At 35.5% G+C, this 19,981-nt stretch overlaps 1 protein-coding gene across 2 annotated transcripts; it reads right to left on the reverse strand.

Moving 5' to 3' along the window:
- Positions 1–10,705: 10,705 nt before the first annotated feature.
- mtfr1l (mitochondrial fission regulator 1-like) lies at positions 10,706–18,971 on the reverse strand. Of its 2 annotated transcripts, none has more exons than XM_030126886.1 (8): positions 18,833–18,971; positions 16,799–16,927; positions 16,577–16,684; positions 16,337–16,446; positions 15,576–15,787; positions 13,542–13,926; positions 12,445–12,598; positions 10,706–12,249 (listed from the first exon to the last, which is right to left on the reverse strand). In XM_030126886.1, exons 2-7 carry the CDS (start codon positions 16,811–16,813, stop codon positions 12,481–12,483), a joined length of 948 nt encoding a protein of 315 aa, XP_029982746.1. In that variant the 5' UTR covers positions 16,814–16,927; positions 18,833–18,971; the 3' UTR covers positions 10,706–12,249; positions 12,445–12,480. The 2 variants fall into 2 exon arrangements, with proteins under 2 accessions (XP_029982746.1, XP_029982747.1); XM_030126887.1 differs by having other exon boundaries at positions 18,838–18,968.
- Positions 18,972–19,981: the final 1,010 nt, after the last annotated feature.

A 19,981-nucleotide genomic window follows, 5' to 3' on the forward strand; every position in this document is an offset into this window, starting at 1 on the left:
AACTAAAAAAGCACCTGGAGAGCGCAGACCTCCACCATGAGAGATTAGTCCCCCTCCCCCGATCACCACCAAAATTTAATCCTTTGTTCCTTATGCCAGTATCAACATTTCCTGAAAATTTCATGACCCCCCCCCCCGATCACCACCAAAACTTAGTCATTTGTTCCTTATGCCAGTATCAACATTTCCTGAAAATTTCATCAAAATCCATCCATAACTTTTTGAGTTGTCTTGTTGACAGACAGACAGACAGATACAAACCAAAATAAATTAATTCATTCATGTGCCTGTAAACAACATACAGAAGCAAGAAAATCCAATGATAAAACTAGAAAAGCACTCGGAGAGCACAGACCTCCGCTAAGGCAGATCAGTCCCCCGCCCTCCCATCATTATCAAAATGTAATCATTTGTTGCTTGTTCCAGTATCAACATTTCCTGAAAATTTCATCAAAATCAGTCCATAACTTTTTGAGTTATCTTGCTAACAGACAGACAGACAGACAGACAGACAGACAAGAAAAGCACTCGGAGAGCACAGACTTTCGCCAAGACAGATCTGTCCCCCTGATCACCACCAAAATTTAATCATTTCTTCCTTGTGCCAGTATCAACATTTCCTGAAAATTTCATGAAATCCATCCATAACTTTTTGAGTTATCTCGCTAACAAACAAACAAACAAACAAACATGCACGCACACAAAGCAAAGTGATCACAATACCCCCTGGCGGAGGTAACAAACAAACAAACAAAAAACAAACAAACAAACAAACAAACAAACCCAGATGAAATCATAACCTCCTTGGCAGAGGTAACAAACAAACAAACAAACAGACAGACAGACAGACAGACAAACCCAGATGAAAACATAACCTCCTTGGCGGAGGTAAAAAAAAAAAAAAAAAAAAAAAAAGCATTAAAAAAACTGTTGCAACTTCTGTTTTGAAACCATGTTATTCTGTTTCTTGCCAGCTGCCTGCAGTCACTCTGGTCTTTTGGTAGTGAAAGAATAACTCAGAAATCTCTTTATCTGTATATACTGTATACAATATTTCCTCTCCATACGGGGGTCACTGAACTCTATCATGACAATCCCATCCCAACAGACATGACTGTGTATCTTAATCCACTGCCTCCTTGCGCGTTGCAGTGGCAGTGACAGTGACAGGCTGACACTTGTCAAAGTGGAGGACAACTTTAATATTTTCTGTCACTCTCGTCCACCATCGCAGAAGGAGAAGCCAAATCAGCAGTACGATGCTGGCATTTAATAACACTAAGCTCTAGATAAGCCAAATTGGCCACATTTTCAATAGCCGGTGATAAATCAATTTAAGGTTTGGCTGAAGGTGATAGGATTGTCAGAGTAAATTGCCAGTTTGTGTCGTAAACATCACAAGTTTCTGCACAAATCATGATGCTAATGTTATCAGCTATACAGGCATATTTAATAGAAATACCATATCCTGAATATTCTCACCACTGGGATAAGTCTTCTACTGCTGCACATGTAAACACAGTCTCATAAAAGTGCTCAGTCATTGTCACAGTCATAGTAAATTGCTGCCCCTGGAATGAACTGTTCCAACTATCTCCACCCCAAACAGTCATTACACAGTGAACTCTCTCAGCATGTGGGCTTGATGTTAGCCCAAATGCAAAAGCGTTCCCAGACTCAGGGTTGGGACCTAAAATGGGTCAAGGAGCTGTTTTTACTGGGTCATCAAATATCATAGGTAATGAGTAAAGCTGAGTGAAATTCAGATGATGACATAATATAAAAACATGACAAAAAAAAAAACAATGTTAAGACGTAAACAACATAAAACATGTAGAAGCTGAAAGGAGACAAAAAATACATAAAAGCAGTTTAGTAGAGAATGTAAAAGACGGATAGAATAGACTAGAGTAGACTAGAATAGAATAGAATAGAATACGATAGAATAGAATAGAATAGAACACGACAGGATAGAATAGAATAGAATAGAATAGAATAGAATAGAATAGAATAGAATAGAATAGAATAGAATAGAATAGAATAGAATAGAATAGAATACGACAGGATAGAATAGAATCGAATAGAATAGAATAGAACACGACAGGATAGAAGAGAAGAGAAGAGAAGAGAAGAGAAGAGAAGAGAAGAGAAGAGAAGAGAAGAGAAGAGAAGAGAAGAGAAGAGAAGAGAAGAGAAGAGAAGAGAAGAGAAGAGAAGAGAAGAGAAGAGAAGAGAAGACGACAGGACAGGATAGGATAGGATAGGACAGGATAGAATAGAATAGAATAGAATAGAATAGAATAGAATAGAATAGAATAGAATAGAACACGACACAATAGAATAGAATAGAATAGAATAGAATAGAATTGAATATCTGTATTGTCATTGTAATAAGTACAACAAAATTAAAAGTACTATCCAATCTGTACATCATACATACAAGTATATATAAAACCTACCATAAAAAGGTGAACTCTGCCAGCATTTACACTTATAATGTTTGTCAGTTTGAAAGATAATTTCACAAGTCAACAAATTCACAGTTTGTGACAAAGATAGCAAAGAAGCATCTATTTTTGTATTACATGGTTCAGTGGTCTGCGTCTTTCATCCCACCTGATACATTGCCACCGCCAAGACAGCCGCTGCCTCTGCACATTTTACCTACGAGATGAAAACGTAGGTCGTGATTAAGTTGCAGAGATACCTTCAGCAACTCAGAACAGACTGACTTTTGGGTGTGTACATTTACATATATTTACAGTCTACAGTTCAACAGTTTGAGCAGAAACTCCAACTTTCTCGGCTTGTATTATAGATAGATATAATTATCTGTGGAGGACCAAACATAAGGACCAGGACAAAGGTGGTAAAATTAGGAAAAATGAGAGTTTAATAAAGTTTAGAAAATGCTCAACAATAGTCAATTAACGAAATGAACAAAGATGGGCCCAACTGAGGTTAACTCAACGAAACTGCAACAGAACAAACACTGAATTAAAAAAAAATAGAAAGGGACGAATCCAAATCAAACACAAGGGGGAGGCATTACACTAAGAAATTAAACCAAACCATTAACTTAGTCAAAATAACATAAAAAGCAAATAATCATAAGTAGACACAAAATACTAACTATGTGAAACAAATGTGATTTAAAACAAGAAATTAAGAAACTAAACTAACACAAAAAAACATATAGTAACACCCCCCCCCCCCCCTCCTCCTCCAAGTCTTGCGGTAATAGTTCCTTCCTGCTTCTTAAATAATGGCCAAGCCCATTAGTCTGGGAACTCAAGAACACATGTATGTAAATAATTCAAACAAAACTAATACGTGTGCACCCTAATTACTATGTTTAAATAAAATAAACCGTGTGCTGTAATTATTAACTGTAACTTAAGAAACAAAAACTCATGAAATAACAAAAACTACTAACACAAGGTTGTGGTGGGTAAGGGATCCACCACATTATCTATTAAAATGACAAATATCACATGTATAAATGATGGCATAATTCAAAGGGGATTAAAAATGACTTGTCTCACCGTTGTCTCTAATGTAATATATTTTTCCATAATGAGGTCTCATGAGGAAAAGGCAGAACTTCTGTACTCTCGAATAGATGGTAAATAAGTATGATGTATCTACTCTTTTCTTGACTTCTAAATGACATCGTTGAAATCTCAAATAAAGTCAAAGGCCCAATTTTTGTCCTTAACCCATGAAGACCCAGTGGCACTTTTGTACACTCTCTTTTTAACCTTTTTTAAGTGATTTATCACCATTTGTCATAATATTATCCTCTCCATTTTGCATTGTTGTTGATGTCATCTGTGTTGTATAATGTTACTGTCTCTTTTTCTTGTAATGTTATGTTATCTTTTTCTTGTATGTTATGTAATGTCTTTTTCCTTTAATGTTTTCAGTCAGTGAAGAAGAATTTCCCCATGGGGACCAATAAATTAAATCTAATCTAATCTAATCTAATTTTTCAGTGAAAATCAGGTGTTTTCCAGTATTTATTTTACTGATTATTATATTTTAATCATCATGCTGATAATACATTTGAGCGTTCTCGTACCAAAAACAGGTAAAACTTGAAAAAATGTGACTCTTTCAGTAAAATATATCATTAACTGAACATAAAACAACTGTCTCCATCCACTGTCACTGATCCAACTTTTCTGGTGAATCAATGTTGTAGAAGATGACGATGTTTCCACGGTACCTACGGAGCCTCTGAACGTCCAAATGAGTCATATCTGACGACCATAAAAAAATGACAAACTATATTTTACACCAATTATTCACATGTATTGATAGTATTAGTCACTCTAAAGTTATTAAACATTTTAGATCAGTAGATGTTTTTGGTTACAGGTGTATATTTGGGTCTTTATGGGTTAAATAAATATCTGAACCTTTCACAGAATTGAATCAAATGTGAAACTACATATAGAAACAGTAACTTAATGCTACTTAACCCTTTCATGCATAAATTATGAAAACCTTAGTCAAGATTTTTTTCCTAAGTGTATTTATTCCTCTTTAGGCATGAAAAAAAAAAGTGATTGAAATTTTTTTAACCCTTTCAAGCATGAACTATAAGAACCTTTGTCAAGATTTTTTTCTTCAGTGTTTTTATTCCTCCTTAGGCATGAAAAAAACAATGCGAGCAAGTTTTTTTTTCTTATGGCATTACAAAAATATCCATGCATTTAATTTTTGAAGTAAAGAAACATATTTTTATAACCCAATATCAGAGTGATATGTGATATGAAAACAATGAAATAAAAACATTTTTAATGCTGCTAATCTGATGTCTTCTCACATTTTAACATATTCTAATGCCAGTAATTACTCACTTCATGGAGATAATATGCAAAAAAAAAAAAACTTCTTGTCTAACAAATAACAATTGATTTACACTTAAACATGTTAATGCAGATCAGGTTTATCAAGAACAGCAAAGTTACAGTAATGGTATGAATGTCAGTGTATGGGATGGTGCGTAAGTGTCCACTGTGTTGGCTGATATGGAACTAAAACATCAAAACCCATGAATATACAAGAGAACAGCTGGAGAAGAACTGTCCACTGTAGTGAAGTATGCATGAAAGGGTTAATGAACTTATTTTTTTTATGGAGTTACAAAAATGTCCACTCATTTGGACACCATACGTTTAATTTTTGAAGCAAAGAAACATGTATTTAAAATGCAATAACAGAAAGTGATTTACTGTGTGAAAACTATGAAATAAAACTGTTTTTAATGCAGTTAATCTAATGTTTGCTCACATTTGATCATACTCTAACACTAGTTATTACTCACTTCATGGAGATAATATGCAAAAAAAAAAAAAAAAATTTGTTTAAGAAAACGTTTAATTAAAGTCTAATAACAACTAGCAATTGATATACACTCAACATGTTACTGCAGATCAGACTTATATCACAACTGTAAGTGTTCTATCTGCACTCTTCTCTTTTATTTTATTTTAATAATTACACTGGGTTACAAAAGAATGTTTTTTGCAAGTTGTCTAGGTTTTTTCAACTGAATTAGGACCATTTTGCACCGCTAAATCCAAAAATGACATCTGTTTTTTTCAATCAGGTCAGGTTTTTTTGCTAATTTGATTTTGAAAAATTTGATCTTCTCCCAAAATTGATTACATTTTTGTGACTTTATTAGTTGATTTTGTATATAGTTCTCACCCAAAATAGGTTTTAAGAGAAAAAAAGCTCATTTTCTAACAGGATTCCTGTTAGGTACAATGGTGTATTCACCGCAGATGTAGCAGAATACATCAGGCTTATTTTTGCAAGATCTTCTAGTCGAAGCCATTTCATTCACCTGTAATATTAAAAAAAAAAAAACATTAATCATAAATTGGCAAAAGTAAAATCTTCAGAACTCGTTTATTGCAAGAAATATGAAAGAATTTTGTATCATATGGTGTGAAAATGCCCATAAATGTAAGCAAAAATGTTTAAAAAGCCAATATGTAGCATAGTTCAGAAAGTTGACCTGATTGAGCAAAATTAACCCTTTCATGCACAGTGGTCACTCCAGTGGACAGTTCTTCTCCAGCTGTTCTCTTGTATATTCATGGGTTTTGTTGTTTTAGTTCCATATCAGCCAACACAGTGGACACTTATGCACCATCCCATAATAATACACTGGCATTTAGACCATTATTATAACTGTACTGTTCTAGATAAACCTGATCTGCCCTAACATGTTTGAGTGGAAATCAATTATTATCTGTTAGAAAAAAAAGTTGGGTTTTTTTGCATATTATCTCCATGAAAAGAGTAATAACTAGCATTAGAATATGTTAAAATGTGAGAAAGAGATTTTATTTTATTTCATTGTTTTCGTATCACTTTCTGATATTGGGTTTTAAACATGTCTCTTTACTTCAAAAATCAAATGCATGGAAATTTTTGTAACTCCATGAAAAAAAAAAAAAAAACTTGATCACATTGTTTTTTTCATGCCTATGGAGGAAAAAAAACACTCAAGAAAAAATTTTTAACTGAGGTTCTCATAATTAATGCATGAAAGGGTTAATGTGATTTTTTGATTCAGCACACCAAAATTATCCTAAATCAGCTCAAAAAACTTAAACAATAAATTTGTTGTTGACCAGTGTTATTTATGTTTATTGATTATGTTATAACCGTAATTGTGTGTTTTTAACTTGCCTCTTTTCCATTTTTGTAAAGCATGTGTATGAATTGTACTATGCAAATAAATTTGCCTTATCAAGAACAGCAAAGTTACTGTAATTGTATGAATGTCAGTGTATGAGATGATACAACAAAAGCCATGAATATATAAGAGAACAGATGTAGAATAACTGTCCACTGTAGTGACCAGTATGTATGAAAGGGTTAAACTACTTTGTCCTGTAACAAGTGTTTGTAAAAGTCATTCAGCTCACACCTCCACAAAGGATGTGACACAAATCCACACCCCTCCACATCCCACTGATCACTTTAAGGGTTCATTCATATCGTATCGTTTCCATTCTTCGCACAACCCTTGTTTAAAGTTTCAAAAATGTGTCAATGTCACTTAGAAGTAAAGGTCTGTATTTATAGGTTTAACAGAGTAACATTTCTGACACTGAGCTCTATTAATTGAGCTCTCCACAGACATCTCCCTGCATCCAAAATAGGTATGAAGTCCATCGTGGAGGTGAAGAGGGACAAAGTAGGCCAAGGACTCTCACAGAAAATAGACTGCGACTCACTGAGGGAGCACAGCATCTTGGGAAGGAACAGGAAATAGGGAAGAATGTGGGTTAACAATAATCCTGGAAATTAGAAGAATATTAGTACAGTTCTCATGTGGTGTGATCATGTGAAGAGGTGCTTCAATTAATGTCTGAAAAAAGCAAATAAATTATATGTAATAATAGTTTCAATCCGGACTCAGTTATTGTCTTAGTGTGCTCTAAAACACAGAAAGGCCAGGTCTATCAAACTTAATGCTGTTATAATGTTAATTACATATTAATGCAACAAAATAATACAAATAACATCCATAAACTAAGCATTTTCTAGGTTTTCATAGAGCTGAAGTGTCTGCAATGTTTCCTAAGTTGGAAGTTCCCCTTAAGTGAAATGTTACCTTTTCTGTTGAAAATATGTAATTTTACTCAAGGTTGACTGATGGATTTTTACAAAGCTAATTTAACACTGATAGTTTCTAACAGGAAAGACATAAAACACAAGTCATTAATAGCCAAATTAAAATTAGACAGTGTTAGAAATGTGTTCTTGACTTCATAACAAAGCGGAAAACTGTAAAATTGAGCATAACATTGAACATGAACGCAACAAAAATACAGAAAATGCCTAAATTAACAGATCAATAAATATATATGATGAGTTATGTCTTTTTTTTGTGTGTGTGTGATTCACTTTTTATTGTTTTTTCGTTCTTTTCACCCATTAAACATTTTACAGTGAAACAACACGCTACAGTTACAGGGTGGGGAAGCAAAATTTACAATATTTTGAGGCAGGGATTGAAAGACAGTGTATGACCAATTAGTTTATTGAAAGTCATGAGAATTTATTTGCCACAAGAAAATTGACATAATAGAAAATTTTTCTATTCTATGTGTCCGCCTTCTTTCTCAATAACTGCCTTCACACGCTTCCTGAAACTTGCGCAAGTGTTCCTCAAATATTCAGGTGACAACTTCTCCCATTCTTCTTTAATAGTATCTTCCAGACTTTCTCGTAATAGTTTTGCTCATAGTCATTCTCTTCTTTCCATTATAAACAGTCTTTATGGACACTCCAACTATTTTTGAAATCTCCTTTGGTGTGACGAGTGCATTCAGCAAATCACACACTCTTTGACGTTTGCTTTCCTGATTACTCATATGGGCAAAAGTTTCTGAAAAGGTATGGATAATAGTGTTAGGTATGATTATGACATCAATATATGTTTGGTTTCAAAACAATTGACGTAGTGCCTGCTGAGAAAAAACAACTAAATGTTCATTGTAAATTTTGCTTCCCCACCCTGTATAAGAAAATATAGCAATAAAAATACAAAAATCAAATGTAAAAACAACAAACAAGAAAAGTTTGTTTTTGTGGGGTTTTTTTGGTTGCTATTTTTTCTTTTTTTAATGACAGACAGATAGATCTTAAAGTGAATATCCCTCTACCTCTTCCATTACCACTGGTATTAAACACTCAGTTGGTTTTGTTCGCCTGCAGTGCCATCATGTGGTGATACTGTCAATGACTCACTCCTCAGTCACCTCTCCAGTTCATTCCATGGACTTTATTGACAAAATCCCTCCAGAAACTTGTATTAACTTCATGAGACCTTGACAAATCCTGAACTCCTGCTCCAAATACTTATTAAAATCTGAATTTCTCAAGTTTGGCCCCTGTAGCTAGATGTCATCATTAGTATGTGTACTGGAAACCTCAGCTCCTGATGCTTATTTTGGACTAGATTGGGTTGGAATTTGCACCAAGAACCCTAAGGATAATTTGTAATATTACATAACTAGTATTTAAAATCTAATTAATAAACATGTGCCCAAATTGAAGAATTTTCAGTGTACAGATATGATTGTGGCTATTTTTTTTAATATTCTTGCAGCTGTACTTTATATTACATCTAAGTCATCAGCGGTTGCATTAAAACTGACAGCGACAGTGCTTAAAATCCCACATTTTCAGATTATTTCTCCGAGAAGGTTGATGTGAATTTCCTCGAAGCTCTATTTTCTGAATGGGAAAGTGTTTAAAATCCTTGCGCACATACATTTATATTACTCCATCATCATTTGATCTTTTCAGCATTTACTGACATGATTTTTGCATATTACTTTCTAGGGGCTCTTTGATTCTCAGTCAGAATAATTTCACCCCAATCAAGGGAAAGATAAGAAACTGCTGAGTCTTTAGGCGCACAAACTAATGATAAAATTCAGCTCTGGTTAAATATTTTAAAAATCTACATTTTTAGATTATACCTTCAGGTTTCCTATTCTCAGCTGCATTTGAATAGAGTTTATTCATCAGTTCAGATCTGCACTGTTTCTATTAAGCTTAAAGTTTTTTATCCATTTTATCCATTTATTGGTTTTTTTTCATGTCTTTACTTTTTATTGCTTCCCTGCTGTAATGCTTTTAATGTTTTGAGCACTTTGAATTGTCTTGTACATGTAATGTGCGATATCCTCTTCCTCTGCTTCTACTTGCTGGAGGGGTTGCAGGGACACAGAGGCAAACCACACCCACATTTTTTGATCCTGTACAAAAATTACAACTTTTTGGAAAGATGTTGGTACAAAAATAGAGCAGATTTTGGTTTTGGACTGCAGCAACCCATTTTTTTTCTCGCTTCTGCTGGGAGATTTTCTTAATGGTTCAACGGTGAATGACAGGTACCTCCTGAGGATTTTTGGCGCTACAGCTAAGAAAGCAATCACCCGAAGATGGCTCCGGCCTGACCCACCGGTGTTGGAGGACTGGATAAACATAGTGGATGAAATCCACAAAATGGATATAGATTTACATTTATGTTGAGACTGCAGGCAGAACTCTACATGAGAAAGTGGAAAAAATGGATTGCTTTTCTTAGGGACAATTAATGTGGGTGTTGACACACACAAAAAAAGATCTGCTGCTCAAATTTGATTTAATTTACATGGCTTCACTGATGCCACATACAGGTGCCAATTGTTAACCTTATTTTGAATAGTAACAAATACTTTGCCGAATGCTGTTTGTTTTGTTATGTTATTCTGTTTATGTTACCATTATGTCTTTGTTTTGTGTTAAAAAAAAAAAAAAGAAAGAAAAATGACAAATAAAGAATAAGTGTCAAAAAAAGAAATATGCTATATCCTCCTGAGACTCAGGAAAGTACAAGTTTTGGCTATTTTACATTAAATAATTGCCTTTATTGGAAACAGTACAATGCAACAGTTTTTTCCGATGCATTTTTAAAATTTTTATGGAATGTCCTTTGCAGTGGACAGCATTTTTTTTTCCTTAATAAAGTTGTGAAACTCTTGTCCCCTACAGAGAACAAAAATGCATTGCTGGGTCTCAGGAGGATATAAATAAATCTGCTTGCCTTTCTTCAAAAACTTAATTGCATTTTTTTTTTTTTCAGATGTTTTCTCTAGCTTCAACCGTTTAGGAATTGCAATCATTTCAAAACATCAGCCCATCTTTATTTACAAGTTCTTATCTGACAAAAAGTAAAATTTACAGGTTGTGACGGTACAGAGGTACAATGGTGACATACACTCAAACCAGATGAGAAACCAGCAGATACTCAAAACAAAACAAAAAATGTAATAGATGAACTAAGTATCGTGGCTCAATCAGGGCAGGTAATGCAGATGCTTGTGCATGTTATGTAAGGTAAAAACAGGTGCAGACACACAATGCACACACTTAAACTTGCATATAGTTTTTTTTCTGACTCACTGGTTTATATTTCATCACTACCAACCACAAAAAAATGTAAAAAGCAAGACATAACATACACTGGATGACGACATTCTTAATCAATCCAAACACGAGTTAACAAGCACAACTACTCTACATGGTTCCTAGTCATGAAGGCATAAACATGACATAAAAAAAAAACATGTGAGGGTTTTTTTTGACACGCATAACTGTATCTGTGTGATGAAAACAGGGTTGAGTGGAAAAGAAAGGGCACATTCAGGAAAACCAAAGGGTTTGGCTGGTTAAAACAAACCCATGGCACTTGGATCTAACAGAGGCTGTGGGGTAAGGCGTCGAAGAAGAAAAAGAAAATTCAATATCATCACACAAGCGTTTGTTTTTTTGTTTTGTTTTTTTAACAAAAATCGGCATACAGCATAATGTAAAAGCAACCAGAACTGAAACCACCTATTTAAATGTCAGTGACAAACGTGAAAGAGGTGGTTTCACTTCACCTCACGGGGGGAACTTTGTATCTAAAAAGACCTGTACCAGCTTGTATTGGTGGTTGCCTTAACTAGAAATAAAAACAGATGCAGATTTTACTCACACACTTCAGTAAATATATCCACTTTGTCATTAAGCATTCACTGGATCTACACACCACGCAGTTCAAACTATAGTATCAACATGTTCCCACTCCTTTTAGTCTTTTTAGAGAATCTGTCCTGTGGTTCAGTGACTATAGGTCTACGTTTTAATCACAGAGGACAGGCATTAACAAGTGCGCAGGAGCAAGCAACGTACATGATGCTGTACACATTTGCAAAACGTCTGCGCTGTAATGCAAATATCAACAGCAAAGCTCTGAAGTCATATTTTTGCTCCATATTCATAGCCTAAAAGTCCATATCTTCATTTATACTAGATCTCACTATTTGCACGTCAAATATTTTCAAGTATTGTGTAGGACCTCTTAAAGTATAACTGAAATGAAAACAAGGACTTTATGTGGAAAAAGTGAAAATAAAAGCTCAAACTGGACAGCGGTGGAACCGGTCGGATGATATATTCAGAATAAACTGACACATAAAAAGCCTTTTTTTTTTTCCCAGAGAGAACTGATCTGAACGCAGTGTTATTGTTGTCCCTCACACTGAACCAGCACTACGAGGTCCACGTTCGGTTTTGAGTGTCTGGAACCGAGTGTTTTGTTTTCTAACTCTGGAACGCAGCTAATGCCTTGGGTTTGACGAGAAAGGTTGTGGATCCATGCGTACATATTCCACAGGCAAAGGCCTAAAACGAAAAGACAGAAAACATACGACTACTGAGAACAAGGAAGATAAAAAATAGTTTGTAACTGAAAGAAACCATTTAATAGAGTGAAATGTAACACAACAAAAAAAAATCTTTAAAAAAAATCTAATGTGTTATCTGAAAACATACAAAAAAAGAAAACTAGAAAAAAAACAGCATTCTATCCTGACTTACATGGAGCAGCAGGATCATAGTGATCGCATAATTATACTACTTCCGTTTCACAGCAGCAGTATCCTCTTCCTTCAATACAAACTTTTTCCTAAGGGCTTCTGAAATCAGGGTGGCTGAATCCTCCTCTCTCAGGGATGTGCAGCCTCTGTTGTACCTACAAAAATACACAACAACATAATGGTTTAAGGTTGTGTCAAACAGTTTGATTATCCAATGAAATAACAGAAGCACTTCTTTCATGAGGATGGTTTCCCTGGTTTTACCACATGTACCGATAACACTTTGTACAGTTAGAAACTACACTGTGTCACAGACAAAACATGTTTTTCATGTTTTCTAGCTAATCTACTGTAATATCAGCCCAAAATGATAAGAAAATGCAAAGGGCTGTCCAAGGTCCAACATTTTAAGGCCAGATATTATTGTCGTCTAGTTGACTCTAGTTGTTGTAGTGTTTCTTTCACTAAATAGTAGGTTAATTATAGTCTGTCCTCTGTGAATAGTGCACTGGACCAATGAGAACAGTGCACATCGCATCATCTTTCAAAGCCCCATGAGAACGAATGTTCCAAGTAACTTTGTGCTACATTACAAAGAAGTAAAGAACATAATTATAAGCCTTTAAAGTATAGATAAAAATCCCCTAGAAGATGACAGAGTCACTTGATGAAAACACAAAACGGTTGATGATTCCGACTATCTTGCAAGATCCAGCTTGGAGACAAGGTAAACATTTTGTTAATTTATTTTAACAAAGTAAAACTTGAAAAGGTCTAAACTTCTCTAGCCTTAGTGCAAATGGCCTCAAAGTTCTGCAAAGTGTAATGTTAGGATACCTTCATGTTTCAGATGATAAGCAATGTTGGAGGTAAATATGTGAACAATGTATGAAATAATGTCTTTCATTCACAGAGTGGAATTTGTTTTTGTTTTTTTTTTCTCTTGCAACCAACCAATCAAAGTACTACCTACAGAGACAATTCTGATCCACTAACATTTGGCCAACCCAGTTTTACTCAAATGACAACGAATTTTTTTGAAGGAGGACCCCTAAACCCTACAGAAACCCCAAGACCGAGTCTGTTGAGTTCTCATACCTGTCTTTGCTCATCTTCATGCGATTCATATCCTTCAGGATGTCCATGACATCAGCAAAGCTGGTGGACTTGGAAAGTGACACTGTATCCTCCTCTGCCTCTCTGAAGTCCATGCTGGGCCTGTCCAGGTCAAATGTTGCCGATGCTGTCATAGAAACAGGCGGCAGAGGGTCAGGGACCAGCTCTGACACCATTGAGACGTCTTTCTCATCTTCCTCCTCCTCCTCTTCCTCCTCTTCTTCCTCCTCCTCTGTGACATCACTGATGACGAAGGAGGCAGCTGCTGCGGCGGCTGGCTGGTAGGGCGCCGTCTCGAAAGGAGCCAAGGAAAAACTCATGCTTGTGTCATCAGGGGAGAGCAGGTCAGGGGTCAGTGGGTTAGAACCTGTAGGACAAAAACATTAAAAAGAAATGTGGTGATGGTGCGTAATGTATGTTTAAGGAAACTTGAGAGACAGAATATTAAAGAAAACCAAAAAAATTAAGAGCAAAAAGTTGACACTCCATTACAGATTAAACAAGTGGTGCCAGGCAAACAACCCCCCCCCCGCCCCTCGCACGTATTGTAGCTTATTTTGGCATCGATTTAGCTGATGTCATCATGTCTAAGTGTGTAGTGGTGATGTCAGCATATCAGTTGCCTTTATATATGTGCCAAGTGTGAAGTAAATTGAAACAAAATTGATGTTTTCATAGACATCTGAAATTTCACCCATAAGTAAATGGGAGAAAAAAAGGATTTAAAAAAATTCATTAAAAATTTTAACTTTGACCTACTTTTCCCAAAAGGTAATCTCATCTATTCTGGGTCACTGGCAATCTATAAACCCAATTTGGTATGAATTCATCCAATAGTTTTGCTGCTAGAGTGTTAACAAACAAACCGAACCAAAAACAAGTTGGTGACAAAACATGTGCCACGTTCCTCCAACTCCACACCTAATCTAACTGTCTCTTCACTTTTATAAATGAAACAAGCTTTAACTGTTGTCCTCATGCATCCCGGTACACAAACACATTATAATTATCAAGAAATCTGGTCTATATGAGGTCATTCTTTTTAAAAATGGCTCATCGTATAGCTGCAAGTTAGCTGACTGCAGCATATCAGCAAAGTGAAGGTGTTTTAGACTCACTGACTAAAAAGAACATAATGTGATGCAACATATCCAATGTCAGCGTTTTGAGGGCTGGCACATCACCAGAAGCTTCAACACTTCAAACCTAATAAACATCACACAGAGGATAATGGGTAAAGTAAGCCAAGAAGAAAGGTGGGCTACATTCAGTGAACAAACTGAAATCACATACATGCTCAGTAGAGGATGAGACAGTAGTTTATGTGTAACAGTTTGATGTTACTGTTACACAAAATTGTTCTTTAAGAGTAAAACAGAATGCATGTCTAAGCAGTGACACTTAAACTGTTATGTGGAATTAATATTATCTCATGTTTAGTATATATATTCACGTTTATAATTCCATTTTATACTGAAACTGCCATTCATTTTTTCTTTTACGTGACAAGAGAAGGCAGCAACAAACCATCCTTACTATCTACACAGCTACTTAGATTGACAGTATTGAAAAAGTCCACATCACTACCTTAATATGTTCTTCAAAGCTACAATATTATATTTTAAAGGAACAGTATATGAATTAATTTCACTTTCTTATGTGTTTTTAGATGTTTAGCAACCTTGGCCAAACCTCCAATGAACCACAGAGATTATCTTTAGTCACTGACCTACAAAGTGATGCCAGAACATCTTAGTACCAAAACAGCTTTAGGAGAATCAGGGCAGCTGACTTGGCAACAAAGAAACACAGTCACATGACCGTAACTCTATGACAGTGGCTCAGTAAAAGCAATCCTAAAACTACATTACTCAAAGCAGGCAGTTTAAAGTAGATTAAGTTATAAATGAAGTCACTTCAATCATCTGACCTTGTGTCACAAGTTCCAAATTATTTTATCACCATGTAAATTCCACGTTTAAGACCTACAGTGGATATCTTGCTTAAGTTACCTACCAGAGTCACTAGCCACGATCTTAGCAATCTGAGCCCGCAGTCTGCTCAACTCATCCTGCAGGGCTGTTGTGCGGTTCAGGGCCGTCACCCCAGGCTTCCGAAGCCCCTCTACCCTTTTGCCTTCACGACGGAAATTGGGCACAGATGAGTTTCTGTGCAGCACCAGGAGAGGTGTTGGCCGCCATTCATGTTTCAGAGGACGTGTGTCACTCCTGAAATTGGAACAGAGGTGTGATTACCTTCATCAAATGCAAGCTTTTATTACTGAACCTTGACAGACTCCAGCTGAAGTATGACATCCTTCCTTTCATTACATGTACTGCCAACAAAACAATGAGTGAAATTTGATTCATCAGTCTACTTATGTTACCAGCCTATTAAGTACGCTCACCAAAGTAGGTAAACAATTTGCAGCCAAGTACTTATTTCATTGTCACTCTCCCAGCAGCTTCATTAGATGCACTGTCCAGAAAAAGTATGAGGTGAACATTTTCTCTTTGTTTTTATGGTGTTCAACATAATGCCAACGAAATGAAAGCACTATAATAAATCCTATAATTGAGTATCTTACAATGTTTAGTTTTCCCAATAGTGGAATCAGACATGGCCATAAAGTCATGTCTATAGGCTTCATAAAGACAAAAATCAGTACCAATCAAATCATAAAGAGCAAATATAATATGAGTCTTTTATAAGATAATTAGCAAATGTCACCTTTTTCCTGACTCCTCTCATCTCTCAGGGATTCATTATGTACTTACCGCACTCTGGCATATGTCTCCTCTTCATCTGCTACAATCCAGGCAATGTCTGCCAAGGTAGGGACCATGGGACCATCCATGGGGCGAAGAGAAGGCAAGCCTGGCAATTCCTATTGCATAAGGGGTTAGAGACAATATGTCACATAAGTCATGCACACAAGATCATTTTAGACACTAACAAGCAGCTATTTATAGCCCATACAGAAAGAAACACACAAGACCCATGGGTATGACATTCACCTGGAAACATGCCCTCTGTGGGGGTTTAAGAGGAAGAGTGGAACCTATTCTTCTCACGACACTACGAGTGGATCCATGTGGCTTGTTCTGCCAGATGGGAATAACTTCCTGCAAAGTACAAGGAAACAAACATATTTAGTCCCAACAATATCAAAGCGGTAATGGAGGAAAAAAAATGGCACTAAGTTGCTGTCATAACTCACAACTATAAAGCAGACTTACTGTATCTGTTTCCATTTTGATAGGTCAGTGTCATTCGCTGGGAAGATGCACACCAAAGCTTGGTGTTAACAGTGACTGAAGATGGAGCAGTTCAGCAAACAGATGTCATGTTAGTCCGATTGCCAGCTCCTGAGATAAGAATGATTAAGTGGTTAGGGCATCTGTTGTGTAGTGAAAGAAGCATTTGGTAAACTCAAGATGCCAGGTTTAGAAAGGAGGATTAACCAAATGAATGTATAAGCAGCTCACAAGTTGACTCAGTTGATAAATGCTTTACAGAAAAAGTAAAGGTGTATAGCAGTGTTGTTTTAAAAGAATAAACCAGAGGTGTGAAGCTCATTTTCTTTCAGGCCCAATTTCAGGCCCACATTCAGCCCAATTTAATCTGAAGTGGGCCGGACCAGTAAAATAATACCATGATAACCAATAAATAATGACAACTCCAAACTGTTTTAGAGCAAAAAAAATGACATTCAATTATGCCAATATTTACGTTTACAAACTATCCAAACAAAAAGGATATGAATAACCTGAAAAAAATGAAATTTGTTAAGAAATGGAAGTACAATCATCAATATTTTTGCCTCGACTTATCATTTATAGGCTACATGTGCATCACAGATCAGATCTACAAAGGCACAAAACATTTAGTAACAGGCATAATATTGTTAAAATTGTGCTTAATTTTCTTTCAGACATTTCAGGTTGTTCAAATGTGTTGAGGTTATTCACATTTAATGTAAACATTTTCATACTTTAATGTTTTTTGCACTAAATCAAAGACAAAAAATTGGTATTGTCATTATTTATAGGTTATTATGATACTATTTTTGAGTTTGATGCCCTAATTTTGCACTTTGCAAATTCATCCCACGGGCCGGATTGGAACCTTTGGCGGGCCGGTTTTGGCCCCCGGGCTACATGTTTGACACCTGTGGAATAAACTAAAGCTAGAAGATATAACCAAATATTATCAATTTAATTATTCTAAATATAATTACTGATTAGTAATTGATAATATGTATAATTTTGGTCCTGAGTTAAATTAAAGAAAACTGTTATTTGTGGTTATAAGCTCTTCTTTAAGTGAAGAACATGACAAACACTTAAATGTAGATAGATAAAATTAAGCAAAACAACAAAACTTATTGAGTCAGAAGACTAACTTTTTAACTTACCCCTGGACAAATTCTTTGGTAGGTTACCAAATAATAATAAAATCTAAATACATCAGTCATGTTTAACCTGCAGTTGTGTGATTCTTAAAAAGCGATAGAAGGAGACAAAACAGCCCCATCATCAGCCCCAGAAACAAAACAAAGCCTTTAATGTTTATCTGATCAGGTATAAGAGCTTCTGCAGCCCAGCGTAGTTTTTTACTTAACCAATGGAAAGACGGACAGACCTTAGAGATGACAATACAGACAAAATAAATCTTACAGTCAAAAGAATGTGTCACAAAACACACACGATTATCACTACAGATTTAACCCTCAGCCCAACGGTGATCATCTACATATGTCAGAAAATGGATGCTAGTGATTTTGCGACCACGGTAAAATTGAGTATATAAAGCCTTCAATTACAGGAAATGAGCAAATCGGCGTCCATTAGATTTGCACTCTCCACAACAAAAAAATGAACGAGTAAACAGCTCGACTGCAAAAACATAAAAGTGAGCACACGCTTATTGTAAGTAAACATTATTCCACCGATGCTAACATCAAACCAGAATAGCTAGTTTAATCGTTCTATTTCCAGTCTAAACACGTCAACACCTCATGCTAACACAACCGCTTTTGCTTTGCAGCGTTTTTGCAGCGACGACTGAAGTCAAAGAGATGCTTTAATTGGTAATATTTCTTGTAAATTAATTAGCCGGTTGCTAAGACTAACACACACAGGCTCCGTACTTTAGCCTTAGCTGTACCAGCAACGGCCCCAGGTTGACCCTCAACTACACAACACAGCACACATGTTTCTGCACGTTTCTTTCATATTTGTAAAATACAATAAAAAAATACGAAGCCGCACCTTACGGTAGATTCTGTCTGTATCTGAAAAAAGTGCAGAATTGAATAGTTTGTTAATAGAGGCTTCTCCTCTTCGTCTTTCAGACTTCAGTTGTGTTGTCGTTCTTTAGGCCGGAAGCCTGAGCCTCTCTGCTGTGATCTGATTGGCTGGAGGTGACACGCTTTCTTCAGTCTGGTAATTTCATCAGCGCCTCACAGTGGCGACAAGAAGAACTGCACCTCAGTCCAACATGGCGAAGGGTATGCCACAGAACAATTAGCTTGCACTTCTCTTTATAAGTTGTTGGACAGTAGCAAAAAAATATAGACAAAGAGATAATAGGATAAATATAAAAATAATTTGTTTTCAGTCAAACATGGCAGACAATTAATGTTATATGTACATTTTATTTTGGTGACTTTAAGCAGAAGAAATCAACAACAAACAAGAAATCATCTACAGATATGCAATACTTGTCAAGATTCCACAAATCGTCCTTTTCTGCTATGCTAAATATAATTCAAAATCATTTTTTAAAACTATGATTATGAATAAATGTAAGTAAAATAGCAATACTCAAATGACAAGTTGTTCAAGCAGGATTTTTAGCCAAAAATTGTATGACCCTTGACCAAGTTATAATCCATTGATCCTTGTGTGTAAGCGATTGTTTTTAAAGAAAAATCTTTGAGGGCATTCCTGGGATATGTGTTCATAAGCCTGAACATACATAAGTTTACAGTGACCTTGACCTCTTGCCATGTAATTTCTTCAGTCAATTTTTTCATCCAAGTGAATGATTAGATCAAATCTTTCTTTCCTGAGATCGGTTATTGCATTTTAAATACAATATAAATTCACCAATGGGTCGACAGACACGCCTTTCTTCTGAAGATGCACTGTACAGATGCATCTGAGATAAAAAATAAAAAAATTTCAAATTAAAAAATTGAAAAAAAAAAAAAAAAAATTAAAACAACTTTGTCCCTTCCAAAATTTGATTGAATTAAAATTTTTAAAAAAATTAATACGAAAAATCACATGTGAATGATCCTGTCAGTGTCTGTGTGTTTTGCTATATGAAACTGAGTCACTTATTTTATGAATATCTGTGAATACAATATTTCATGGAAGAGTGATGTCAAGGATTTTAAAGATTGTCTGTTCCGG

This window comes from Sphaeramia orbicularis, chromosome 22 (assembly GCF_902148855.1).
Source record: "Sphaeramia orbicularis chromosome 22, fSphaOr1.1, whole genome shotgun sequence".
NCBI lineage: Eukaryota > Metazoa > Chordata > Actinopteri > Kurtiformes > Apogonidae > Sphaeramia > Sphaeramia orbicularis.

Coding starts and splice junctions, on each gene's coding strand:
- mtfr1l (XM_030126886.1), bottom strand. Junction 13,927..15,575: donor GATCGTGGCTAGTGACTCTG/GTAGGTAACTTA, acceptor TTTGTCCTACAG/GTTCTAACCCACTGACCCCT. Junction 12,599..13,541: donor ATGAAGATGAGCAAAGACAG/GTATGAGAACTC, acceptor GTATTTTTGTAG/GTACAACAGAGGCTGCACAT.